General features: G+C 42.2%; 4 protein-coding genes across 4 annotated transcripts; 3 read left to right on the top strand and 1 right to left on the bottom strand.

Moving 5' to 3' along the window:
• The first annotated feature begins 222 nt into the window (after positions 1 to 222).
• LOC136422156 (protein-arginine deiminase type-4-like) lies at positions 223 to 24,773 on the top strand. The gene is made up of 5 exons (XM_066409804.1): positions 223 to 348; positions 861 to 890; positions 1,758 to 1,844; positions 2,320 to 2,446; positions 24,475 to 24,773. Exons 1-5 carry the CDS (start codon positions 223 to 225, stop codon positions 24,726 to 24,728), a joined length of 624 nt encoding a protein of 207 aa, XP_066265901.1. The 3' UTR covers positions 24,729 to 24,773.
• Positions 4,356 to 17,190, top strand: LOC136421460 (uncharacterized). Its single transcript, XM_066408786.1, has 3 exons — positions 4,356 to 4,757; positions 7,779 to 7,886; positions 16,826 to 17,190. The coding sequence occupies exons 1-3, from the start codon at positions 4,697 to 4,699 to the stop codon at positions 16,963 to 16,965; spliced, it is 309 nt and encodes a 102-aa protein (XP_066264883.1). The 5' UTR covers positions 4,356 to 4,696; the 3' UTR covers positions 16,966 to 17,190.
• On the top strand, positions 8,395 to 10,277 carry LOC136421459 (uncharacterized). Its single transcript, XM_066408785.1, has one exon. The coding sequence runs from the start codon at positions 8,970 to 8,972 to the stop codon at positions 10,029 to 10,031; it is 1,062 nt and encodes a 353-aa protein (XP_066264882.1). The 5' UTR covers positions 8,395 to 8,969; the 3' UTR covers positions 10,032 to 10,277.
• LOC136422096 (uncharacterized) lies at positions 13,064 to 16,748 on the bottom strand. The gene is made up of 3 exons (XM_066409745.1): positions 16,610 to 16,748; positions 13,433 to 15,809; positions 13,064 to 13,081 (listed from the first exon to the last, which is right to left on the bottom strand). The coding sequence occupies exons 2-3, from the start codon at positions 15,794 to 15,796 to the stop codon at positions 13,064 to 13,066; spliced, it is 2,382 nt and encodes a 793-aa protein (XP_066265842.1). The 5' UTR covers positions 15,797 to 15,809; positions 16,610 to 16,748.

Below are 24,773 nucleotides of genomic sequence, written 5' to 3'. Positions count from 1 at the left end.
GTGACAAACATGTACTTGTATCGAGGGGCAAATGTGACTTTGGCCTTCAATGCACGTAGATATTTGTCACTGAAAATATAACTGTGCAATATCTAGTAAACCATCAACTTTTTTCAACTTCAAGAATGAAATGAGACTTTAATTGTCTAACTTATCATTGCCCGCCTAATTTCACTTGAAATGTTTATGACCCAAAAAAGGGGAAACCCTGGCCGTCGGATGATGGACACTCTGTTGAACTTTCTGAGGGCACAGAGAGTGCAACCACCAGTGCTGCTGTACTCTGATTGGCTAGAAGTCGGTCACGTGGACGAATTCATGACCTTCGTTTCTGCTACAAATGGGAAGGTTAGTCTCAATCTCGAGACTCCGTGGGTCGCCGGAAAAATGGTAGAATATGGCCGAATATTCAAATAGGCTGAACAACTTTCCAGAGGAGTTTCCCGGCTGTAAAGTTACACATTTGTAACACAAAGATTGGCAGTTATTCAGCTTATTGAACAATATTCTACTATTTTCCATCAGCCTTAGGGGTCTGGTATAGACTACAGTTGTCATTCTTTCACGTAATATTCCGAACCTTGCACATGTTCTTGGGCTTGAATGTAAAATACCTTTTTTTTGGTACTTTCACTTATACCATTGTGACACATACATTTGTAAGTACAGTCACGCGGCTGCCAAGCTGGTGTGTTTCGCCGAATGGTGGTTATACCGGCTATATATATATGAGATGGAGATACAGTAAAGGTCTTAACCATTTTATGATTTTTTTTATACCATTATTCTGTCTAAGGGGTTTCGTATGCTGCTGTCCAGTCCGGATGTATGTTACCGTATACTGGAGAGACTAAGGGAAGACGGATACGGAGAGGCAGTTCTGTTTCAAGGTACGATATCCACTCACTGGACATAATTTCAGTTACCAGGCTTTGGAATGGAGTTAAAGGTTTGAGTAGCAAAGCCTTTGTTGGATCCGTTGGCATGTGTGATGGCAGCCATCTTGATTTTGTGACGTCGCAGGGTAGCCATACCATTTCATTGTGAGGGGTGTTTTTGGGGGGTCGCTAGCGTTCTCTCTATTTCTAACAAATTGGCACACAATTTATCACACATTCAACTCAAATAAAAAGAAAAAGTCAATACCAAATATTTATAAAAAGTCCCCGTAACCACTAAACTAACATAGAAAACCTGAAGTATATGTAGCAAAAATACTTAACTCTAGTTGTGTTGACTTTTCTTTAACGCCATGAAGACCTTTAACACAAATCATTGTTTATGTCCGTAAAGGAAAGAGACGACAGTCCAAAAGCCAGCTAAATCACTGGGACTCGTCACATGTAAGTACCATCATCTTCATATGACGTCATGATAAAACCGAAAGTCCCCGACAAAAAAGATTTAAGTATGGCTTAAAAGTGTATCTGTGCGTGTGTTTAACTTGTGTGTGTGTTCGTTTGCGTGTGTGTGCGTCTGTATGTGTATGTGTATGTGTATGTGTATGTGTATGTGTATGTGTATGTGTTTGTGTGTGTTTGCGTGTGTGTGTGTGTGTGTGTGTGTGTGTATATGTGTGTGTGTGGATTTGCGTGTGCGTGGGTGTCTCTGTGTGTCTCTGTTTCCAAAACCTACTTTTAGGTACATCGCATTGCTAGATTAAGGATCAATTGGCAATTGTACTGCATGTTGTGAAACTCTGTGAGAAACATTCTGAATTCTCTACTGAAATGATGAAGCGTCTCCAATCCACTCAGGGCTTCAGTCTGAAGGAGAGTGCGACCGTCACTGTCAACAACCTACTGGAAGATTCGTCCTTAAGGAAACAAAACGCTCTTTACCAGGTAAAACATTTATAGAATTAAAAAAAAACTTTTTACACAACCAAGAGATTTATTCCACCGACGTTTCGGTGACCATCTGTCACCCCCTTCAATGCAATTGTGACTGATTCACATAGCAATGCAGCACAGGTGTTGCTGCTTATATATATTAATGAGATGCATTCCCAAACGCAAAGTATTTACATATGTGCAATCACAGGGGGTGACATCACTATGTGCTCCCTAACGTACAGAAGTGTAACGCATACACAACTATCGATCAAAAAGTGGAATAAATCTCTTGGTAATTGTGTAAAAAGAGTCTTTTTTTTAGTCTTTTTTATTCAGTGACTTACCAACCGGATGAAACTATTCACGGATGTAGAACATTTATATTATGTGACACTCACACAACAAGTAACAACCCTGAAACCGTGTTAGTTATTATTTGACAGCATTTTGAAGCTGTAAATAAAATAAATGATGTTTTTTTCAGAGTTATATCAACGAGAATCGGGAAATACTGAAGAAAGAGCTGGGGCTGACTGAAGAGGACATTGTCGACCTGCCGCAGTTGTACAGGGAAGTGACGGAGCCAAATGCTGACACGCCGGGGCGAGCAGGTATGACAGTGTTCGTCTGCTTTTAGTATTTCCCGCGAGATTTGAGGCGAGATTGCACGAGACGTCCCGTGTCGCACGAAGACCTACCTGCATAACTAGCCCTTTAACGGATCCAACTGCGTATAGGTTGCAAACAGGTCTTGTATCGATAAAGCTTTATACTTGCCAACATATATATACATATATATGGCCTCCGTTTGTTGGTTAGCCTAACAATGCCCAAACGTGATTGCCTTCGCCGTAAGCAGATCTAGAAGGGTATATCTTTGGTCGGGATTTGTGGAGTGATTTCTCTTGATGCCATGGACGGATGTTGGTGATTTTTGGTAGGTAATTTTGGGGAGACGAAGGTCAACTACGAAGATGGATCTTCTGGGGGGGGGGGGGGGGGAGGGGGGGTCCTTTGGTGCTGCAGTGGACCTTTTGTGTTTGTCGGTTTGTTTGTTGGTAGCATATTAAATGATAAACTCGAGAGAAATTAAATGGATCGTGATGAAATTTAGTAGGTTTTTGGATGTCTGGAGAACGAAGGTCAAGTTCGAAGATGGGTCTTCTGGGGGCTCCTACGGTACTACAGTAGGCATTTTTATCTAAATTTTGGAGGAGGATAACTCAAGACGCATAGAGCATAATGTGCCCTAACACAAAACAGTATAACCCGTGACTACGAACTCTTGCAGTTTTCGTAAACAGTGCTAGGTGACTCCTTTGATCCATGAACATAAACATGCTTTCTATCTAACAGATGACCTTTCACTTATGTTTAAAACAAATAATCTGATTATTTTGAACTATTACAGTTCTAGAAAACATTGCTAGGTGACGCTTTTGAACCATACGGATGTAGCTTCCATCACGCATACACAGCAGACAATTGACGTTCTTGAAATAATTGCTGGCGGCGCTTTTGATCCATGAACAGGTGCTAAAGCAACAGACATTTTTTTTAAATTCATGACAGAAGCTCTTCGGCCGGTACGGATCGATAATCCAGATGTCGACCAAAGATACTAGCTACTATTCCATTAAACCGTTCACAAGCAAGCCAACTGTCCTTGGTGCTGAACACTGTTTAAACACACACAGGCGCGCGCGCGCGCGCACACACACACACACACACACACACACACACACACACACACACACACACACACACACATAACCACACAGCTAATGATAAAGGTAACTTTTCTTTGGCCCTTTTTTTCGCACGCTTGCATCAATTTTTTTGGGGCCCCTAGGATGTCATTCATATAATCGAATCAGTGTGACCCTACTGATAGAAAGGTGGTGTGCAAAGAAACAAATAAACAAACAAACAATTACTTGCAGCATTAGAAATTTAAGTAAATGTCACCATCATCAGACATAGAAATAAACTTAAAACAAATTGTATTATTGCGATAATCAACTGCAATAATCTATGGACATATTAACGGCACTTGTACCCAAAGGCCAACGTCACCATGGCAATGTTTTGAAATTGTAATTCCTGTTCGGAAATTTGCTTAGACTAGACACGTCTTAAGATCGTTTATGAACCATTTCCAAGCCTTTTGCAAACCGGCGACAGCTGTGCCAAGACTTCTAAGCGAACATAAAGCACACTATCTGGGTAATCAGGTGACAAAGAGCTACCGCGTATTAATATATGATTACACTAGCTATCCGGCGGAAGACAACACTTCGGCACAACAACATCAAAAAAGAAGATGAATGTTTATTCGGGAAACATAAAATATTATTTTTTTAGCTATAGTTAGTGACATCCAAAAATATGGAGCCGAAAACCGAGGAGAAACCCATTTTTTGCGCTTTATTTTTTGGGATTACTTCGTATCGAAAATAAACTTCGGTGTGAGACTGAACTGACATGACGTCACGGAAATTACCGACAGATTATCGGGAAGACTGTTTTGCAACTTGAACCTACTACTGTACAAGAAATGTTCGAAGAACTATATACATCAGGAAGGAAGGATGTTAGGACAATTTTCACAGAAAGAGAAGAAAGGACAGAGCACAAAGTGAGCAGGAATGGGGCGACAAGCGGCTGTACAAGATGCAAGATTCAACATTTCACCACAAGAACCCGGACAACGTTGTGGTCGTTCCTCTTCTTTTTTTCGTTCATGACAAAATGTCTTCAAACAGCGTCATTTCGGGAAATTTTCCACAGAAAGTGAAGTGAAAGGGTTGTGAAACTATATGGACGAAATTGGATAGGCAAAACTCAGGATTTGGGGAGGAATGCAGCAAGATTTGGAGTCGATGCAGTCAACAAAATCAAGCACGTGTGACGTCATGACAGGTAAGATCTTTTGAAAATATCTTCGTCATTTCTGAGAGAAAATTTTCAATGAAAACTTCCATTCCCTCAGGAAAGTTCAGAATATGCTTCGCACATCAATATTCTGAATTGCTGTGTAAAGTTTCTGTGTATCTTCTGTGACAATTTGTGACAAAAACACGGTCCAAGTTTTTTTGAGCGCGCCACAACACAAGAACAGATACTGTAAAGTTTCTAATTTGTTCACAAACACATCAGTGGCCAAAGTCAGGGCCTGAAAAAGTAAGCTACAATGTTGCGAGTCACTAAAAATGTAAAAGGATTTCATGGTTGACTTGTTGATTTGAAAGGATTTATTAGTATATATAACGTTGATGTAAGAATTGACACAGTGAATGGTGCGGTCTGTAATTGGTCGGGAATACGTCGGTAATGTTATTTGAGCATTGGTCGGAAAATCGCCGTCTCTAAGGGGGAATTTGGTCGGGAATGAGTCAGTTGAAGGGTGCTACCCGACTAAAGGATTAGTGGCTATTGACATGATCATCCTGTCAATAATTAGAGTTTTACACTATTAACAGGATGATCCTGTGATGTTTGTATTCCTATGCAATATTTTTGTAAGGCTGCACCAAGTAATTTTTATGGGTGACGTCCGCGCGCGCATTGATTTTGGTCTGTTCCCAGAAAAAAACACAAGAAATTCCGCTTCCTGTAACAATGACCAAAGAGTTACGACAGTGCCGCAAATCACGTAAAATTAACGTAAAACTCGTCACGCGAACGCCTATGGCTATTGGTAGGATCATCCTGTCAGCAGTAGACATTTTTGCACTCTTGACAGGATCGTCCTGTCAGCAATAGAAAAAATTGCTCTGCTATAAACAGGATGATCCTGACAGCAGTGCAATTCTTTCTACTGCTGACAGGATGATCCTGTCAATAGTGCAGATTTTTCAACTGCTGACAGGATTTTTTTAATTGTTGGCATATACTACTGTACCATGTCCAGATAACTCCAACCCTAGGCCTACCTAACCTGGAATTTAGTCTAGAATACTATAGATTGTTGTTAGGCCGGGCGTAATAGACCGGGCGCTCTACGGGGCGGTGATACGCGCCGTTTTGAGTTTCAAGACATGGTACAGAAAAAGTCAATAGTTAAGTCAAAACTGGTCAGATCAAGCATTTAAATATGTCGTGTGGGTTCGGTCGGTAAATATGTGAGCATAAAAGTGAAAAAGAGCGGCAACGTTGTTGTTGATTGGTACGCTCTCGTTGTCGGTCAGGGAGAGCTGACGTTCGCGCAACTGTACTTGTAGCGGCGAGTGAGTTTCGGCCGTACAATTTTAACTAAGTCTTGTCAAGATCAGCTACAGTGCATTTCTTCTGCTATGACGAGAAGATCGGGAGAGGCATCGAAGTTTGCTCCAGCCTGCAGGTGGGGCAGGCAACCAAGCAGTTCGGGTGTTTCATCCGCATGGAGGTCGACAATACAGCTGCCACAACTGAAGCTCCTAGGCCCAGGTCTGTTTTTGAGGTATGAAAAGTTCCGTTCTTTAGTCTGTTTTGGATCAAGTACCATGTACGAAAAAAATATAATCTGGAAAGGGGGAGTGTAAGATGAATGCATTCATGTATTCTGCATGGATAATGATCATCTATTCGTTTCTGGTTATTTTATTTGTTGGGGAAATATGTTTTTTTTTATTTCTATCTTTTTTTGGTCCATATGTGGCTCTTGAATAATTGCTATTATTCATTAGGATTTCTAATGCATAGGTAGAAATGTAGTAATGCATGCGAAGAGTTAATCAGCAACTAATTTTGCCTTTTTTGATATACTATGTTTCTGCAGGCCTGCCAAATCAATGGGATATGGAAAGAAACAGGACAGAACAACTTCTGTTCAACTTCAACTGGTTTATTCACATTATTGCTGTTTTCATGATAAATAAAAGAATTGTTAGTTGTTACACCGTGTTCTCCCATTCAATTAGTGTCCTGACATGTGTCGTCGACTATTATATTTCAAATCTAGGCATCTTGTTTTTTTCGGCCCTTCTTGTGTTTTTTTCGCGCTCTCGCATTAGATTTAGGGTCTCCAAAGGACGTCATCCATAAAAATTACTTGGTGCAGCCTAATCTACTCTTGCACAATCTGTCAATATCGATTTTCATAATGTTGTCATCATAAAGATAATTTAATTTTGTAATCATAATTTTGCTCTAGAAGCAGCCATAAGTACATCATTGTCAGGTGCTTTCCAGAAATGCTTCCTAACATTATCAATGAGTCAGAAAGCAGATGAATAGGATGTATGACATCTAAGTTGATATTGCAGTTATGTTGCATAACATTAATAAGATGCTGTAAATGCAGAAATGTTAGCGAGGTTTAATTTCGCGGTAAGGCGAAAATGGATTGCTGCAATGGTTTTGAGTTCACGCTTGAAACAATAGTAGAACTACAGTCACAATGGAACGGCTTTTCGCATGTTTTTAAGGTTGTGGTAAGTTCATCGCAAAAATCATGAACATAAAACCACAAATGTTAGTGGCGTCGTGTGGCGCAACTGTAGAGCACGCGGCTGTCAAACAATGGGTCCCGGGATCTAATCCCAGGTGCGCCCAGAGACATGTCCGAACTTGCGCCCCGACGTTGTGCCCTCGGGAAAGGCACTTCACACGACTTTCCTCACTTCACTCAGGTGTAAATGAGTACCTAGCTCATCTAGGGTTAGAGACGTCCCTCGGATAGGACGTTAAATGGAGGTCCCGTGTTTGGGGAGAGCAACACCCCGCGCACGTTAAAGAACCCACCACACCTTTCGAAAAAGAGTAGGGGCATGCCCCGGTGTGCGATGGTCCAAATCTTACAGTCCGGTCTGGGATGACATCTTGAAAAGGTGATAGTTCACCTGTTATGTCAATCCTTCCACAAAAATGTGGTAAATCAAAATTTAAAAAAGAAAAAAAAAATATTTCTGCATTTACAGTACAGGGAATGTTGTCAATTTAGTATATTTTTACCCTGTATAGTGTACGCGAAGAGGGTCTACAGAGCCATTGATGCTCAGATGGTGGAGCAGTCAATGCTTCAGGCCGGTGAGGAGGCAAAGAGAACAACTGCAGACATGGAGAACAATGGTACATTGCACACTTTACATGCAGCTGTTATTTGTTTGTTACATATCTTAAATGCCTTAAAGTTATGGCATAACACACCTGGGTTGTACTGAGGAGTACAAGCTGCATATCTGGACAGATTTTTCAGATACGCTCACATCAGGATTGTCTGGTGTGGTGACTCTTTTACCTGCGTAGTGGTGTCGCTCTCCTCAACCACGGGACTTGGTATTTTATGCCAGAGTCTGGAAAAAACACAACCTGATGCAGACTTTTTAGTTGGGAGTGAAGCAGGGTGGAGTCGTGATGTGTAATAGGTATGAATATGGTCATGGTTTGGTTTGAAAGGGCAGAATCGACGACTAGCTTACGTCCAGTTCACGACTTGCAGGGAATTTGGACAGCCATTCCCCACTCAAACAGCTGCCTACGGCCAAACACGACTTGCATGTTGGTTACTTTTTTGACATTAGAATTAATATACAATACGTCATTAGACATTTGCATAGAGTAGGCCAGATACTTATTCTCGGCTTTCAGTCACGTGACCCGGTCTTAGCAACGGTTGCTATCCGCCATCTTTGTGCCCTACAACTGCGTTCCCTACAACTGCGTTGTGAGTCATGGTGCACTGCATTGTTGTCGGTTGCGTTTCGAAAAGCGACAAGAAGGAGGGGATTGGTTTTTATTCTATACCTAAGGTGGTTACCGGTCAAGGAGAGGATCACGAGAAGCTCACTGAAGAACGGAGGAGATTGTGGATTTCGGCAATCAGCCGCGCGGACACGGAGACCAAGAACATTCTCCAAAGTGAGCGGGTTTGTGGTCGCCATTTTATTTCTGGGAAGGCTGCGCCTGTATGGGATAGACACAATCCTGACTGGGTCCCCACGCTGAACCTTGGAAGAACAGACTACAGGGGTGAGGCGGCAAAAAGAAAAGCAACAGAAGGAGGCAGGCGCGAGGGCTAAAAGGGCTACAGGCCGCAAGAAGAAACGCGGCGCTGAACAACATGAAACTCCGGCTGCAGCTAAACGGACGCCTCAGCGGTGTGTGCGACAGATCGATTTCGCCCAGGTTGAAGATGTGCCCCTAGATGTGGAAATGGCTGACCTCTCGTTGGAAAGCAAAGAGCCACAGGATGCCGAAACACGGACAGAGGAGCTGCAGTATGCTTTCAGCAGCGTGTCAGTTCACCAAGAGTCGAAGATTGCTGGAACACAGACAGAAGAGTTCGAGTACATGTTTGGTGCGCCAGGTTATCAAGCCCCCGACAGAGACTTTTTTAAATCAGCTGATAAAGTGAGATTTTACACCGGTCTGCCTACATATGAAGTCCTTATGATTGTTTTTGATCATGTAGCTCCCTTTGTTACCCGAAGGAGCAAGAGCCTGGATAGTTTCCAGGAGTTTATGATAGTTCTTATGAAACTCAGACTTAACCCGCCATTCCAAGCTCTAGCTTACCAGTTTAAAGTATCGCTTGCCACTGTTTCGCGCATCTTCTGCACATGGATTGTAGCATTGGACACCAGACTATCATGTTTTATTTCTTGGCCTGACAGAGAGGATTTGTGGAGGACTATGCCAAGGTGCTTTCTGCACACATTTGGCAGGAAAGTGACTGTAATCATTCACTGTTTCGAGGTATTCATCGCCAAACCAACCAACCTCCTGGCCCGTGCACAAACATTCTCAAGCTACAAGCATCACAATACTATCAAAGTTCTCATTGGTATCACACCACAAGGGACAATCTCTTTCGTGTCAGAAGCTTGGGGTGGCCGAACGTCAGACAAGTTCCTGACAGAGAACTGTGGATTCCTAGACAAACTGTTGCCAGGTGACACAGTCATGGCTGATAGGGGATTTACCATTGATGAAAGTGTTGGTCTGAAGCAGGGACAGCTTGTAATTCCTGCTTTCACAAAGGGGAAGGCACAGCTAGATCCAATTGACGTAGAGAAATCAAGGGGTATTGCCAATGTGCGAATCCATGTGGAAAGAGTTATTGGTCTGTTGCGTAGGAAGTATACTTTCTTACAGGGAACTATTCCCACAGATTACTTAGTGTGTCGTGAGTCCAAAGTACCGTTGGTTGACAGAATCATCAGAGTCTGCTCAGCACTTGTAAATTTCTGTCCGCCAATTGTACCTTTTGATTAGTTTCCATTCTATCCATTGTTTAAGGCAGACAGAAAAGTATGCTGCATCAGTCATAACATGCATAGCAGTCATTAGTGCCTGCTTGGTAAGTCTTGTCAACAAGAATATAGAATGATGTGAGAAACAAATAAGACCACTTTGCTAGCAACAACATAAAGCAATTATTTTGTGACCTCCTTCCATCAGCATTGACAAGGTTATGGTATATATTATGAACCTGAAGTGAATAAATGCCTACTCAGAACAGTTTTTGTTACAGAACTCATCATTTATTTGAAGACTAGAACAAGTTAACTCAATGCTAGATACTCAACTTCAGTACAGTAAAAGGAAAGGTAAAACAAGCTGCTGAAATCAATAACATACTTGTCCTCTGTGGTTCAATTTGCTTGAACATTATAATTACATGTAGGTCAAAATGTTCAAACCATACCACTGCATCAATGTTAAAGTTTGACTGGTATATCTACATATGGCTCTCTCATGTCAAACTGTTAAGAAGATACTTGCCAGTACCCTATGATCTGACATGAAAATCTAAAGATAGCATTACTAGTCATTAGAATGAAATAGCATACTTCAAGCAATAATATACAGATAACACAGCTAAACTTGTCCTCTGTGGTTCAATTTGCTTAAACATTATAATTACATGTAGGTCAAATGTTCAAACCATACCACTGCATCAATGTTAAAGTTTGGTATATCTACATATGGCTCTCTCATGTCAAACTGTAAAGAAGATACTTGCCAGTAAGGAAGGGTCAATCACACTACAGCAGATATACACACTACAGCAGATATACACACTACAGTAGATGTCTCAAGGAAGGGTCAATCACACTACAGCAGATATACCCTTTTTGTATAAATATGCTTCTGTCTATGTAAGACAGAAGTATATTTATACAAAAAGGGCTGGGTCTTCCAAAGTCGGGAACATGCTGATTGACCCTTCCTTGAGACACTTCAATAAGTGGGGACGCATCCTAGGTATGTCAAACGTTACAGTGCTTGGATCAGTAGCGTAAACTAAACATACAGCAAATGCTATTGAAAATACACCACAGTCACTACCGTTTGACTGTTGTTGCACAGGAACATAATCTAAGGAAACAAGATTCCCACCAATTAAGTCATTGGTCTGTTCTTTCACCTCTTCGCTAACCGCATCATGATATAAACTATCATACAGCTTTACCCTACCAGGTAGGCAATCTATTGTACTCACACACACCCAGTGACCTTGGCCTGTATGCAATATTTGTATACATTCAGAAGATACCACATCAAAGTTTCGGGCAGGCCCTAGTGATGGGCGTTGTAGTCCTTCAACTCCTGGATTTACTTGCCTTACTAGAACTTGAGAACAATGTACTATATCACCTGTAAGCCAACCATTGGGATCTATTATGATATCATAATCTGACTCACTGAGATTTGACAGACTGCGGTACTTATCAACTGACTCTGTACTCTCATCTCCCAAATAAACATACCCCCCGGAATAAACATACCCCCCAGACAAATCTTCAAAATCTAATAAACGTACCCCCTGGAATAAACATACCCCCTGGAAAATGACCAAATTGACACATAAACTGTGTCCATGCTAGTGATGCTACTAATCTGTCCTCGGGAAAGGAGATGATAAGCAGGTAGGTTATTTTTATTCGTTTATGCCTGATTTACTTATTGAGATTTACCACATTTGTGGAAAGATTGACATAACAGGTGACTATCACGTTTTCAAGATGTCAACCCTGACTAAGGTTTGATACACTCCCACAGGGAAGGACCCCTACTCTTTGTAACACTTAAATGTATAGTCATAAATAATGCAAAATTTTTGGAAAAATTGGGCATAGGTTCCCCGCTATGACCCCTAACCGGGGGCCAACGGTGCTTTCAATTTTCAACAAGTGAAAATGTATACATGATACATGAATTTTCTACTTGGAAATTGAAGCAAATGATCAAGGAAAATTGTATAAAGTGACATCATCAAACACAAGTAGTCGCCAAACTTCTCAGTTCCCTGCACACCTACAAAGTCTACTCATTTTTCAGATATGTATCAACATCTAGAACTTGAACAGAAAATTACAATATCCTGAATATATGCTCAGTTAAAGTATTACTTATTTGTAAAAGCAATACAGAAAAGGAGGAACTTGCCATTTATTGTGTCATGCATTGCATGTAGAACAAAATCTCATTATTATATATTGTTAAGGATATTATCATATATTGTCATTGGTTCAGTGTTGTTGCAATCCAAATAATTTCAAATCCAAAAATTACCCTTGTATGCAGAAAAAAACTTTCATTTTGAGAGACTAAATTGTCAACAAATCTGTTAATTAGATGCCTCAGGCCTGTACAATGTTGCAACATGGAGGTTTGGTGGCAACAAACCACAGGGTTCTCATGTTACACATCAACGGGCCTGTGAAAGGGTGAGCCAGACAGTAGCCATGGTAGCGGCACCAACAGAGTAAGGGGCGGGGCTTACACCCAAAATTCTTGGAAAGCCTCGGCACTCTCTCTGTAGAGGAGTGATCTTTTTAAAAGCATTTTTATGTGATAATAACGGTGACAAGATTGCAAGCTAATTTTGTGTATAGACTTTTCTATGGAAACTTATTTTTGTTAAATTGTCATGCACATTTCTGACTGAGGCAAATGAGTTTTATTTATTGATCAAAAAAAGGTGTTTCCCCTTCTTCGAGGTGAGCTCTTCCTTGCATGAGAAACATTCCCACGGACTATCACTGCCTTGCGTCTTTTACTGTGGCGATTTTCGAAGGACTAAATGTTCATGCTTGTGGTAGGATTGAAATGTTCTAGTATATTTTTTAAGTGATTATACAGTTTCTAATGCTAAGACACAATTTTTACAAGGTGTTGTTTGTAGCTTTTCAAAGGCTCCTTGATTTCACGTGAGTAATCTTACATGTGTAACGTTACTTGAAACATTGTGTGCCGCTGGCATATACATGTAATTTGTTTTCTGATCAGCGTGCTTTGGTTTACGATCCAAACAGAGACTGTCAAAGTTGTTTATATGAAAAATACATTTCAAAACTTCAGTGTACCGTCTTGTTTTCTCCTTAAATAACAACGTTACTTTGTAGCGAGATCGACCGATATGTTAGTACCGCCAGGGTTTCACAAATGCCGGGTCATTGTATCGGCGGGGAAATCCACGTCATTTGGTCGAAAAATAACGATTTAGGAGCAAAAATATCGGGGAAATATGGACAAAAAAAACTAAACTTTCGACATAAGGGGGATCTCTGGGAAGCAAAGCCCCGATGGATTTTCAAAAAAACAATAAACGTACCGTCCAAAATAAGAACATACTGGGTGGATTTTGAGGCTGAAAAAAATAAACGTACCGGTACGTTTATTTGGGAGATGAGAGTAGTCTCATCAGTGATAACAACATCTTCCTCATCACAACTTGTGTTACATGTAGAAGGAGAATCAACAGGCTTTGTTTTCTTAGTACAAGAATTAGGAGTACTAGTTGATGGCTTCTTCTTCCTACATTGCTTACACTGCCATGTTGTTTTAGCATTATTGGGCATTCTTTTCATGTCCAAACAACTAAGGTGGAAATACTTCCCCTGATCACAGTTAGCATTGTGGCATTCAAGGTACCTGTCTTCCTTACATGGTTTGGCATTACACATACATACAGTGGTGCAAATCAAGGCAGCCTGGCTTACTGCTGATTGTTCTTGCTGCTTCTTAGGCTTCTTGCCTGTTAGCTTTTGGTACTCTGGTAGCCGGCTACAGTGAGGACAGTACCAGGTCTTTCTCAAAGTGACCCCACCAATACCCAAACATGCCTCATGGAACTGGCCATATGGACATTCTGCATTACTGCATGTTACATCATCTTTACCCCTCTCTCCCCTACAAAAGCAAACTGCATTTGAGCCAGGGACCTTTACTGGCACATCACATTTCCTTGTGTACCACCGCCCAAGGATCTCTGGTAGTATACAGATTCTCCAGAAGGCATGGAGCTTGAAAAGGACCCTCTTGTGGTGTTCTGGGTCAGGTTTGATCCTGTCACATACCAAGTAGGCGTTCCCTTTCTGATCCCACACACACACTACAAAATCACAGAACTTCTTCTCAGACAAGACAAATAGTTGTTGTTGAACCTGATAGTAATAATTGTTACCTTTCTTCAACCTAAAGTCCCCATCTACCTTCTCCAGACATGAACTCTTGCTATTCACATACTTGTCATAGTTACAGTCGGGTACAGATGTTGGACATTTTACCTCCCCACATCCCTCCCCACAACAATCACATGACACAAGGAAGTCTGGTGTTGCATGCAGGTAAGGGTGTTCTTTGTGTATGAATAAACCACACCTCTTTATCTGGAAGTTGACATGTTTGTCTTTCATGTATGCCTCATAAGTCTTGATGGCAGCTTCTTCCTTCTCACATCCATGTCTTGTGGCTTTTGTGTTCACTTTGTAGAGATCTGGATAACATGTGGACTTCAGGGTTGACTGTGGAGGCTGTGCCAAGTTGCTATGGAAGACTGTACCACTAACAGAGGCTCCAATTCGCCCTGCCCTGTGTCTGAAAAAGCCAGGACCTTTTGCTTGTGTCCTAGTGTCTTTTTCCACTGTGTCAATCTGCTCATCTGATAGATCAATCTTAACCTCTAAGCACTTACGAAGTAGCTCATGATAGGGAAGGTTGAGATTGTCAGATTGAAATAAGTCGGATACTACAGGTATGTTACGGCTTCTCATGACAAACTGCCCTGCATATGGCTTAATCAAACTGAGTGCCACTGCTTTAGAACTACACTTATTAAGTTTCGCATACACTTGTTTAATCTCTTCTGCTGTGGGGACACTCTCCTCTGCTACCTCAGTCTTCTCATGTGATGGCGGGACACTGTCCTCTGCTACAGCAGTCTTCTCATGTGATGGCGGGACACTGTCCTCTGCTACAGCAGTCTTCTCACATGATGGCGGGACACTGTCCTCTGCTACAGCAGTCTTCTCACATGATGGCGGGACACTGTCCTGTTCTACTTCAGTCTCCTCATGTGATGGCAGGGCACTGTCTTGTGATGTGGGAGTGAAGGAGTCAATTTTGTGGTCAAGTTTTTCCTTCAGTCTTTTTGCTGAAGTGAAGTCAATATCTCTCACTCTTTCATAATGAACTGCCTTGGCATATGTGGGAAGAATCCAGGTACATTTCACTTGTGTACATGCCAGGTTCCCATTGATCCTTGTCCAGCATTCAATGTAGAACAGCACACTGGCAATATGTGAGCAGGACTCACCCAGCCCAGCTTTGCAGTGACAGTGTGCAGATATGACCGCTCCATCTGTCTGGACTATCAGCCATACGTCAGCAGGGGCGTCGTTCATTCTTTGAGAATGACGAACTTTTGCCACCACCACATACTTCCCAGCAATGATCTTTCCCTTCACTTCTGCGATAAATCCGGACACCACATGGTTATATGCCTCCAAACTTTTGTAGTTTTTAAACTGGTCATTAGTGTAATGACTTGTCTGAAGGACGAGGTAACTGAACAAGTCTGACTGTTCCACAGGTGGCAAACATTGACGGACAAACTGATGACACGGAACAGTCACTGGATCTATGTCGATGATAGCAATTTTCTCAATGTATCTTCGCTTCACATGGCTCTCCAAACTCAAGGCATACTCTGAGAGAACTGGTACGTTCCTGGTATGGGGAGATGGTAACATCTTGATTCAGCACCTAAAAAAAGGAATAAAAGAAAGTTTCATCAGATACAGAACGATAGACTAATATCACTTTACACAGTCCATGTACATGTATAATGCAAGATGGACAGTTGTGTGGCCCAGTTGTTTTGGAGCCACACGGGAAACTAAGGAACTGTGCACACACACACAAAGGACACACATGCACAGTTAATATTCTTCTTTTTGTCAGTCAGCCCAAGGAGGTTTAAATCAGCCCCAGTCAGTCATTCAATCAGTCAGCCCCTCAAAATATTACAGATCTTAGCATAGAAAAATTATCGTCAATTTTTTAAAATTTCTACTGACACTTGTCCCAATCAACCAAATGTTCTGTGGGATGTTACTCCGAAATAGATTCAAACTTACGGGCAAGTCTACAAAACAGGGCTTGTGTCATGCCACGTAAACAAACGCCCCCCTCCCCCATTGCAACACCGAAAAACTTCTGACAAACAATCAAAATTCTGCAGTCCAAATACTGTTTAATGTACATCCAAAACGATAACATGCTACTATGTGCAATTGTTATGGGATTTCATCCACCAGGAGTTAGTATTTGGAGTTTTAAAAAGTTATGATAGATTCTGAAACTGACAGCGTAACCCCAGCCGCAGCGAAACCGAAACGTACTACGTAATTACACAAACAAATTCGCCCGCGGCCATCCTTTCCAAACGGTGAAAAATATGCAATCTGTATGACAAACATTGAACTTAAAACACCTTAGCAATATGCTCTACGCAATACAAGCATTTATATCGCTGTATTTTACCGAGGAGAAGCAAGACTTACCACTGAAGTTGACCCTCTCAGGCTCCGTTGTCTTTGTTGTGAAATTCGATCGCGCGGGTGACACGCGCGGGTTTGAAAAGGGCACAAAGATGGCGGATGCCCATATATGGAAAACCCGTGACGTCATGTGAAAGCCGAGAATAGGTGTACATATAGTTAGTAACATGTATCAATCTTCATTCGTCCTCTAACATGTACCTCTCTTTCCCCATGTAGAAGACAAATGTGCTGAGGGAAATCTACTACCAGTACATCTGATGCCCTTCAAGAACAGCATCCAAGCGAGTGGAAACACACATACTTCAGGCCAGGGAGAGGGTTTGGGAAACGTCTTTCAATATGTTGTACTTGCATGATGGTAAATTGATGATGGATTCTCCTGGTGAATCAACTTTACAGATGAATTTATAGTACATGATGGTCGTAATGCTCTGAGTATAAATGGTCCTGGATTGGAACCTTTTGTAGTGAACATTATACAGGTGTGCCTAAACACCACAATCGACTACAACTGATCACAACCAGACCTGTCTGATACTAGTATGCAGTGGATTTATTAACCCCTACATGGAAAGTGCAAACAAGACAGTAACTAGATTGTGAAACAGACCAATACTGTTTGAAAGTAAATGTTACAGAATTTTTTTTGGGGGGGGGGGGGGGCAACCATGCATATATCTTATTATGTCTTATTAGAAATCTTTATATTCCTACGGAAGACTGCACCTTAACAATAACCTCAATGACCTACAGTCACCAGTGCCCCTCATAGCATGATACCCTTGGAGGCTTGAGTAGTATAGGAGACCATCAAGAAGGTTATGTTTTCAGAGTTTTGTGTACATGTCTGTTAGCAGGATAACTCTAGAAGTCATGAATGTATATGTATCTTTATGATATTGGGCATGTTGGTAGCTGTGGAAGGAAGAGATTAAATTATGGGCCCCTACCAGCTTCCCATGGTACTGCAGTAGAAATTCCAGTTTTCATATCCTGTGTTATGGACATTACGGTCATGATTTTTCAGAAGTAGGTAATAATGGTCTTGTGAATAAGGGACAATGGCACTGCCACCTAAAAACTAAAAAAGAGAGGGACATCAAAAAGAGAGGAACATGTCAACCATGCAAATGAAAATCTCATTTACATTATAAATGTAAAATGCCATAATTCAATGTTGGGAATGATTCCATCAGCATTTGGAAGTACAAAGTAAAGATGAATATCATTATACACGTATAAAGCACACCAGGGCCTCATTTGCATACTTAATGAAAAGATGCTAAAATAGCTTTTGCTAAGATATGACTTGCATACTTTGGACACTTTTTTGGGTAAAGAAGATCATTGACTGATTTAGTACATGCAAATGAGGACCTTATTCACATAATGAAAAAAAAAAAATGTCAACTGAAGGTTATCCAAACACCAGAAAGACGTCATGAGATAATTTGAAGTCAATTTGTCAGGGCTTCTTCTCGCCCCTAGCCATTATATACTTCATGTGACGGGTGTCTTGAAAAATTGAGAGCGAAGCATGGTACATGCAAAATAAGCTACAAGGCTTACATAGACTCTCCAGGCATACCGGCTGGTTTCCTATGACGGCATTGGTCTCACCTAAGATGGGAGGCATTGCTAACAAGGGACCAGTTTCACCGCTACTGCCTAACACCTGAAAGACGTCAGACATGGCATGTCAATTTGTCGGGGCTTCTTCTCGCCCCTTAGCCATACTTCATATGACGGGTGTCTTGAAAAAGGAGAGCGAAGCATGGTACGTGCAAAATAAGCTACAAGGCTTACATAGACTCTCCAGGCATACCGGCTGGTTTCCTACGACGGCATTGGTCTTGCCTAAGATGGGAGACATTGCTAACAAGGAACCAGTTTCACCGCTTCTGCCTAACACCTGAAAGACGTCAGACATGGCATGTCAAATTGTTGGGGCTTCTTCTCGCCCCTTAGCCATACTTCATATGACGGGTGTCTTGAAAAAGGAGAGCGAAGCATGGTACGTGCAAAATAAGCTACAAGGCTTACATAGACTCTCCAGGCATACCGGCTGGTTTCCTATGACGGCATTGGTCTCGCCTAAGATGGGAGGCATTGCTAACAAGGGACCAGTTTCACCGCTATTGCCTAACACCTGAAAGACGTCAGACATGGCATGTCAATTTGTCGGGGCTTCTTCTCGCCCCTTAGCCATACTTCATATGACGGGTGTCTTGAAAAAGGAGAGCGAAGCATGGTACGTGCAAAATAAGCTACAAGGCTTACATAGACTCTCCAGGCATACCGGCTGGTTTCCTATGACGGCATTGGTCTCGCCTAAGATGGGAGGCATTGCTAACAAGGGGCCAGTTTTACCGCTACTGCCTAACACCTGAAAGACGTCAAACATGGCTAGTCAAATTGTCAGGGCTTCTTCTCGCCCCCTAAGCCATACTTCATATGACGGGTGTCTTGAAAAACGGAGAGCGAAGCATGGTACGTGCAAAATAAGCTACAAGGCTTACATAGACTCTCCAGGCATGCCGGCTGGTTTCCTACGACGGCATTGGTCTCGCCTAAGATGGGAGGCATTGCTAACAAGGGACCAGTTTCACCGCTATTGCCTAACACCTGAAAGACGTCAGACATGGCATGTCAAATTGTCGGGGCTTCTTCTCGCCCCTTAGCCATACTTCATATGACGGGTGTCTTGAAAAGGAGAGCGAAGCATGGTACGTGCAAAATAAGCTACAAGGCTTACATAGACTCTCCAGGCATACCGGCTGGTTTCCTAAGACGGCATTGGTCTCGCCTAAGATGGGAGGCATTGCTAACAAGGGACCAGCTTCACCGCTATTGCCTAACACCTGAAAGACGTCAGACATGGCATGTCAAATTGTTGGGGCTTCTTCTCGCCCCTTAGCCATACTTCATATGACGGGTGTCTTGAAAAGGAGAGCGAAGCATGGTACGTGCAAAATAAGCTACAAGGCTTACATAGACTCTCCAGGCATACCGGCTGGTTTCCTACGACGGCATTGGTCTCGCCTAAAATGGGAGGCATTGCTAACAAGGGACCAGTTTCACCGCTATTGCCTAACACCCAAAAGACGTTAGACATGGCTAGTCAAATTGAAAGTAACATGCCAATCATGCAAATCAAAACTTGATTTACATAATAAATGTAAAATGCCATGATACCATATAGCAGGCATGATTTCATCAGTATTGGGAAGTACAAAGTAAAGATAAACATCATTAGACATGTTTCAAGCAAATCAGGGCATCATTTGCATAATCAATGAAAAGATGATAAGATAGGCCTTCTTTGCTATTATATGACTTTCGCATAGTTTGGCTACAGAGGATCATTAATTGATGTAATCTATGCAAATGAGGACCTTATTATCATTAATAAGAAAACCGTAGAATAATCAATTGTTAAGTTGAACCCAACACCTGAAAGACGTCAGAAGTGACATATTCATGAAATTAAGTCAAATTGTCGGGGCTTCTTCTCGCCCCCAGTCAAACTTCATATGAGGGGCGTCTTGAAAAAAGGAGAGGGAAGCACGCGTACGTGCAAAATAAGCTACAAGGCTTACATAGACTCTCCAGGCATACCGGCTGGTTTCCTACGACAGCATTGGTCTCGCCTAAGATGGGAGGCATTGCTAACAAGGGACCAGTTTCACCGCTACTGCCTAACACCCAAAAGACGTCAGACATGGCTAGTCAAATTGTTGGGGCTTCTTCCCGCCCCTTAGCCATACTTCATATGAGGGGTGTCTTGAAAAAAGAGAGCGAAGCATGGTACGTGCAAAATAAGCTACAAGGCTTACACAGACTCTCTAGGCATACCGGCTGGTCTCCTATGACGGCATTGGTCTTGCCTAAGATGGGAGACATTGCTAACAAGGGGCCAGTTTCACCGCTATTGCCTAACACCCAAAAGACGTCAGACATGGCATGTCAAATTGTTGGGGCTTCTTCTCGCCCTTAGCCATACTTCATATGAGGGTGTTTTGAAAAACGGAGAGCAAAGCATGGTATGTGCAAAATAAGCCACAAGGCTTACATAGACTCTCCTGGCATACCGGCTGGTTTCCTACGACGGCATTGGTCTCGCCTAAGATGGGAGGCATTGCTAACAAGGGACCAGTTTCACCGCTACTGCCTAACACCTGAAAGACGTCAGACATTGCATGTCAAATTAACGGGGCTTCTTCTCTCCCTTAGCCATACTTTTAATGAGGGGTGTCTTGAAAATAGAGAGCGAAGCATGGTACGTGCAAAATAAGCTACAAGGCTTACATAGACTCTCCAGGCATACCGGCTGGTTTCCTAAGACGGCATTGGTCTCGCCTAAGATGGGAGGCATTGCTAACAAGGGACCAGTTTCACCGCTATTGCCTAACACCCGAAAGACGAAAGACATGGCTAGTCAAATTGTTGGGGCTTCTTCTCGCCCCTAGCCATACTTTATATGAGGGGTGTTTTGAAAAAGGAGAGCAAAGCATGGTACGTGCAAAATAAGCTACAGAGCTTAATTACATAGACTCTCCAGGCATGCCGGCATTGGTCTCACCTAAGATGGGAGACATTGCTAACAAGGGACCAGTTTCACCGCTATTGCCTTACACCCAAAAGACGTCAGACATAGCATGTTCATGAGATAAAGCTTCTTCTTGGCCCTTAGCCTTACGTCAGACGGAAGTATCAAACTACAATCATTAGCTACTAAGGTACCTATACTCTAATGTTTTTATCAACGAAATTTGCATAGTTTATACCTATCAATATTCCTCTCTTTCTCAGTTGTATATCATGCTTCTTGCTTGAAAATGCATCATGGTACGTGGGGAATTGATGAAATTTTCTCATTGATTTTTGCAGATTAGCTTCTAATTTGAACAATTAGCATCAATTAGCATCAATTAATCATCACTTTAGTTATCTATATGCCAAACACAACTGAAACGAGATGTGTTTTGCAATGGCCCACTAGCACTGCAAGATGTATGTTGACCTATTGTCCTAAATTCCAATTCCAAGACCCCTGCTTTTATGATAGTAAACATTGCACATTTCCAAAGTAATTATGTAGAATAGGTTCTTATTTCCACAACATAGATCTCAATATGTAAATCAACATCCAAGATACCTTTGTTTGAAAAATAATGAAAATACAGCAATCCCTTCTTGAGTTATCCTCTTCCAAAGTTTCCAACAAAAAGACCCATTGCAATTTCATACCAGCTGCTAGGGAGTTCAAGCTCAGTTCACTCACTCCTTGCTCCAAGAGCTATCTGCCACTTAAAAACCAGGACCCTAGCATTTTGAAGTTCCGCTGCAGTACTGTAGGAAGTTGCTTGGAATCCCATTATCGAACTTAACTTTTGTTTTTCAATCCCTACCCCCTCCCTATTGAATATAATGGGGATCCATTCACAGATTAAAGAGTTATGTTGTCCACATACAACACACATACATACAACTTACAAGTTCTGATGCCGCGAAGAAGCCCATTATCAAGGTTGACCTTTGTCTTACCAACATCTACCTACAAAACATCTATCCACAGCTTGTTGGGCTATCCTGATTACATCGAACACACAGGCATCCACAGCCACATCACCATGAAACAGTTCTGATGGAGATTGTGATGCTCAACACCACACATTTCATACGTACAACCATACCTATCCTTGGTGTCGAAATACTACCCACACACTGACATACCTGTCACTGATGCTGAACACCACACCTGTCAGACATACAACCACACCTGTCCTTAGTGCTGAATGCCGCACCCTTCAGACATACAGCGACACCTGTCTGTGCTGCTGAACTACACACCTGTCCAATATACAACCACACCTGTCATTGGTGTTTAACACCTCACCCATCATACATAAAACCATACCTGTCCTTGGTGCTGAACACCATACCTGCCAGACATACAATCAAACTTGTCCTTGGTGCTGCACCTGTCCTTGGTGCTGAACACCACACTTGTCAGACATACAACCACACCTGTCCCTGATGCTGAACACAACACCTGTTAAACATACAACCACACCTGTCCTTGGTGCTGAACATCACACCTTTCAGACATACAACCACACCTGGCCTTGGCGTTTAACACAACAACTGCCAGGCATACAACCACGCCTGTCCTTGGTTACTTGGTGTTCAACACCACACCCGTCAGACATACAACCACACCTGTCTTTAGTGCTGATCACCGCACCTGTCAGACATATATCTACACCTGTCCTTGGTGCTGAACGCCACAAATATCCGACATACAACCAAACTTGTCCTTGGTGCTCAACGCAACACCCGTCAGACATACAACCACACCTGTCCTTGGTGCAAAATACCACACTTGTCAGACATACAACCACACCCGTCCTTGGTGCTGAACACCACACCTGTCAGACATACAACCACACCTGTCCCTGGTTCCTTGGTGCTTAGCACCACACCCACCAGACATACAACCACACCTGTCCTTGGTGCTAAACACTACAAATGTCCGACATACAGCCACACCTGTCCTTGGTGCTGAACACCACACCTGTCAAACATACAACCTCACCTGTCCTTGGTGCTCAACTCTACACCTGTCAGACATGCATCCACACCTGGCCATGGTGCTCAACTTCGCAGCTTTCAAACACAACTTTTTATGTTGCTGAAGTTGACAAACCTTTTATGATTTGGATTAGCTTAATATCTAGTGTATTGATAACTACAATCTTAGTATGTGATATTGTTTTTCACTATATCTCGCAGAAAGGCCGCTGTAGTTGTTTAACTTGAGTCTGTTTGTACACTAGCTGTATGTTTCACTGTTGTTATTGCTTCATTTTTTCCTCACGTCATCGTGTTATTTGTAATCATTACTGTTGTTCTTATTGTTGTATGCAAGAGAAGGGACTTGTTAAGGAAGCATTGATTGTAGCCAAATAACCTTTAAAAATATGTGAATAAAGAAAATAACAAACTTTCGTACTGTGTTTTTACGAGACACCCAGGTTCTATCCGTAGGTTGTGTCATTCAAATTACACAGGGTCAGATTCGGCTATCCACAGGGTGTGTCATTCCAGTGACACAGAGTCAGATTCAGTTATCTGTAGGGCATTCTAATGATACAGTGTCGGATACAGCCATCAATAGTGTGTGTCATTCAAATGACACAGGGTCAGATTCCGATATCCGTAGGGTGTGTCATTCCAATGACATAGGGTCAAATTCAGTTATCCGTAGGGTATGTCATTCCAATGACACAGGGTCAGATTCGGCTACCCGTGGGGTGTTATTATTAATATTAAATAAGACAGGGTCAGATTCAGCTCTACCTAGGGTGTGTCATATTATGACACAGGGTAAGATTCAGCTATCCGTCGAGTGTGTCATTGAAATCAATGAAATTATTTCATAATACATCCTTCATGAAAGTTAACATCATTTGGCGAGGGCATAGGGTCGTGGAACTCTAGTTTGGTTATGTGTTAGGGGTCTTCACCTTTGACCTGCGCAGTTGGAAACGTGAAAGGGCTTACTTCTAATCCATCGACCTGACCTGGCCGTTGAGGGGGGGGGGGGGATACGTAAAGATACAGTAGAAACGTGACGTCAAATATGAAGACACTGCTCCCAACCTGACCTCTATGAAAAGCGGCCCTGATGGCCGAATAGAGCAACTTTAGAGTGAAAATAAATCAAGGCACAAACATAAAGGAACACATTATCTGACAAGTTATTCTATTAATTAGACACTCAGATTACATGTATGGACAAATATGATAAAAAAAATCTTTTTATTGAAGAAAAAACTGTATGCCTTTTTTCGTGCTCACAGCTGCGGCCTACCCCAACCTGGTGAACATGTTAGTGCTTGGGAAGTTCCTGGGTATCCCAAAGCCCTTCGGTCCCATCATCAACGGCGCATGCGCGTTCGAACAACACGTAACATCACTGCTGGAACCTCTGGGACTGACCTGCGACTTCCTGGATGACTGGTACTCCTATCACGTGTTCCTGGGTGAGGTGCATTGTGGGTCTCAAACACGGCGACAACCGTTCGCCTTCAAGTGGTGGGAGATGGCCATTTGATATCAGTAGAGTAGAGGTTTCTTTAAAATAATGTTCAATAAAAAG

Source organism: Branchiostoma lanceolatum, chromosome 16 (assembly GCF_035083965.1).
Source record: "Branchiostoma lanceolatum isolate klBraLanc5 chromosome 16, klBraLanc5.hap2, whole genome shotgun sequence".
Classification (NCBI taxonomy): domain Eukaryota; kingdom Metazoa; phylum Chordata; class Leptocardii; order Amphioxiformes; family Branchiostomatidae; genus Branchiostoma; species Branchiostoma lanceolatum.
The sequence above is the reverse complement of the archived record's forward strand: the minus strand, read 5'-3'. Positions and strand labels throughout refer to the sequence as shown.

Bases quoted from the DNA above. Each gene is read 5' to 3' on its own strand.
- LOC136422156 (XM_066409804.1), top strand. From the start codon at position 223: ATGGACACTCTGTTGAACTTTCTGAGGGCACAGAGAGTGCAACCACCA. The intron at 349-860 runs GTTAGTCTCAAT...GACTAAGGGAAG, and splicing joins TTTCTGCTACAAATGGGAAG to ACGGATACGGAGAGGCAGTT. The intron at 2,447-24,474 runs GTATGACAGTGT...TCGTGCTCACAG, and splicing joins TGACACGCCGGGGCGAGCAG to CTGCGGCCTACCCCAACCTG.
- LOC136421459 (XM_066408785.1), top strand. From the start codon at position 8,970: ATGGCTGACCTCTCGTTGGAAAGCAAAGAGCCACAGGATGCCGAAACA.
- LOC136421460 (XM_066408786.1), top strand. From the start codon at position 4,697: ATGCAGCAAGATTTGGAGTCGATGCAGTCAACAAAATCAAGCACGTGT. The intron at 4,758-7,778 runs GTAAGATCTTTT...TACCCTGTATAG, and splicing joins CACGTGTGACGTCATGACAG to TGTACGCGAAGAGGGTCTAC. The intron at 7,887-16,825 runs GTACATTGCACA...TTCCCCATGTAG, and splicing joins TGCAGACATGGAGAACAATG to AAGACAAATGTGCTGAGGGA.
- LOC136422096 (XM_066409745.1), bottom strand. From the start codon at position 15,796: ATGTTACCATCTCCCCATACCAGGAACGTACCAGTTCTCTCAGAGTAT.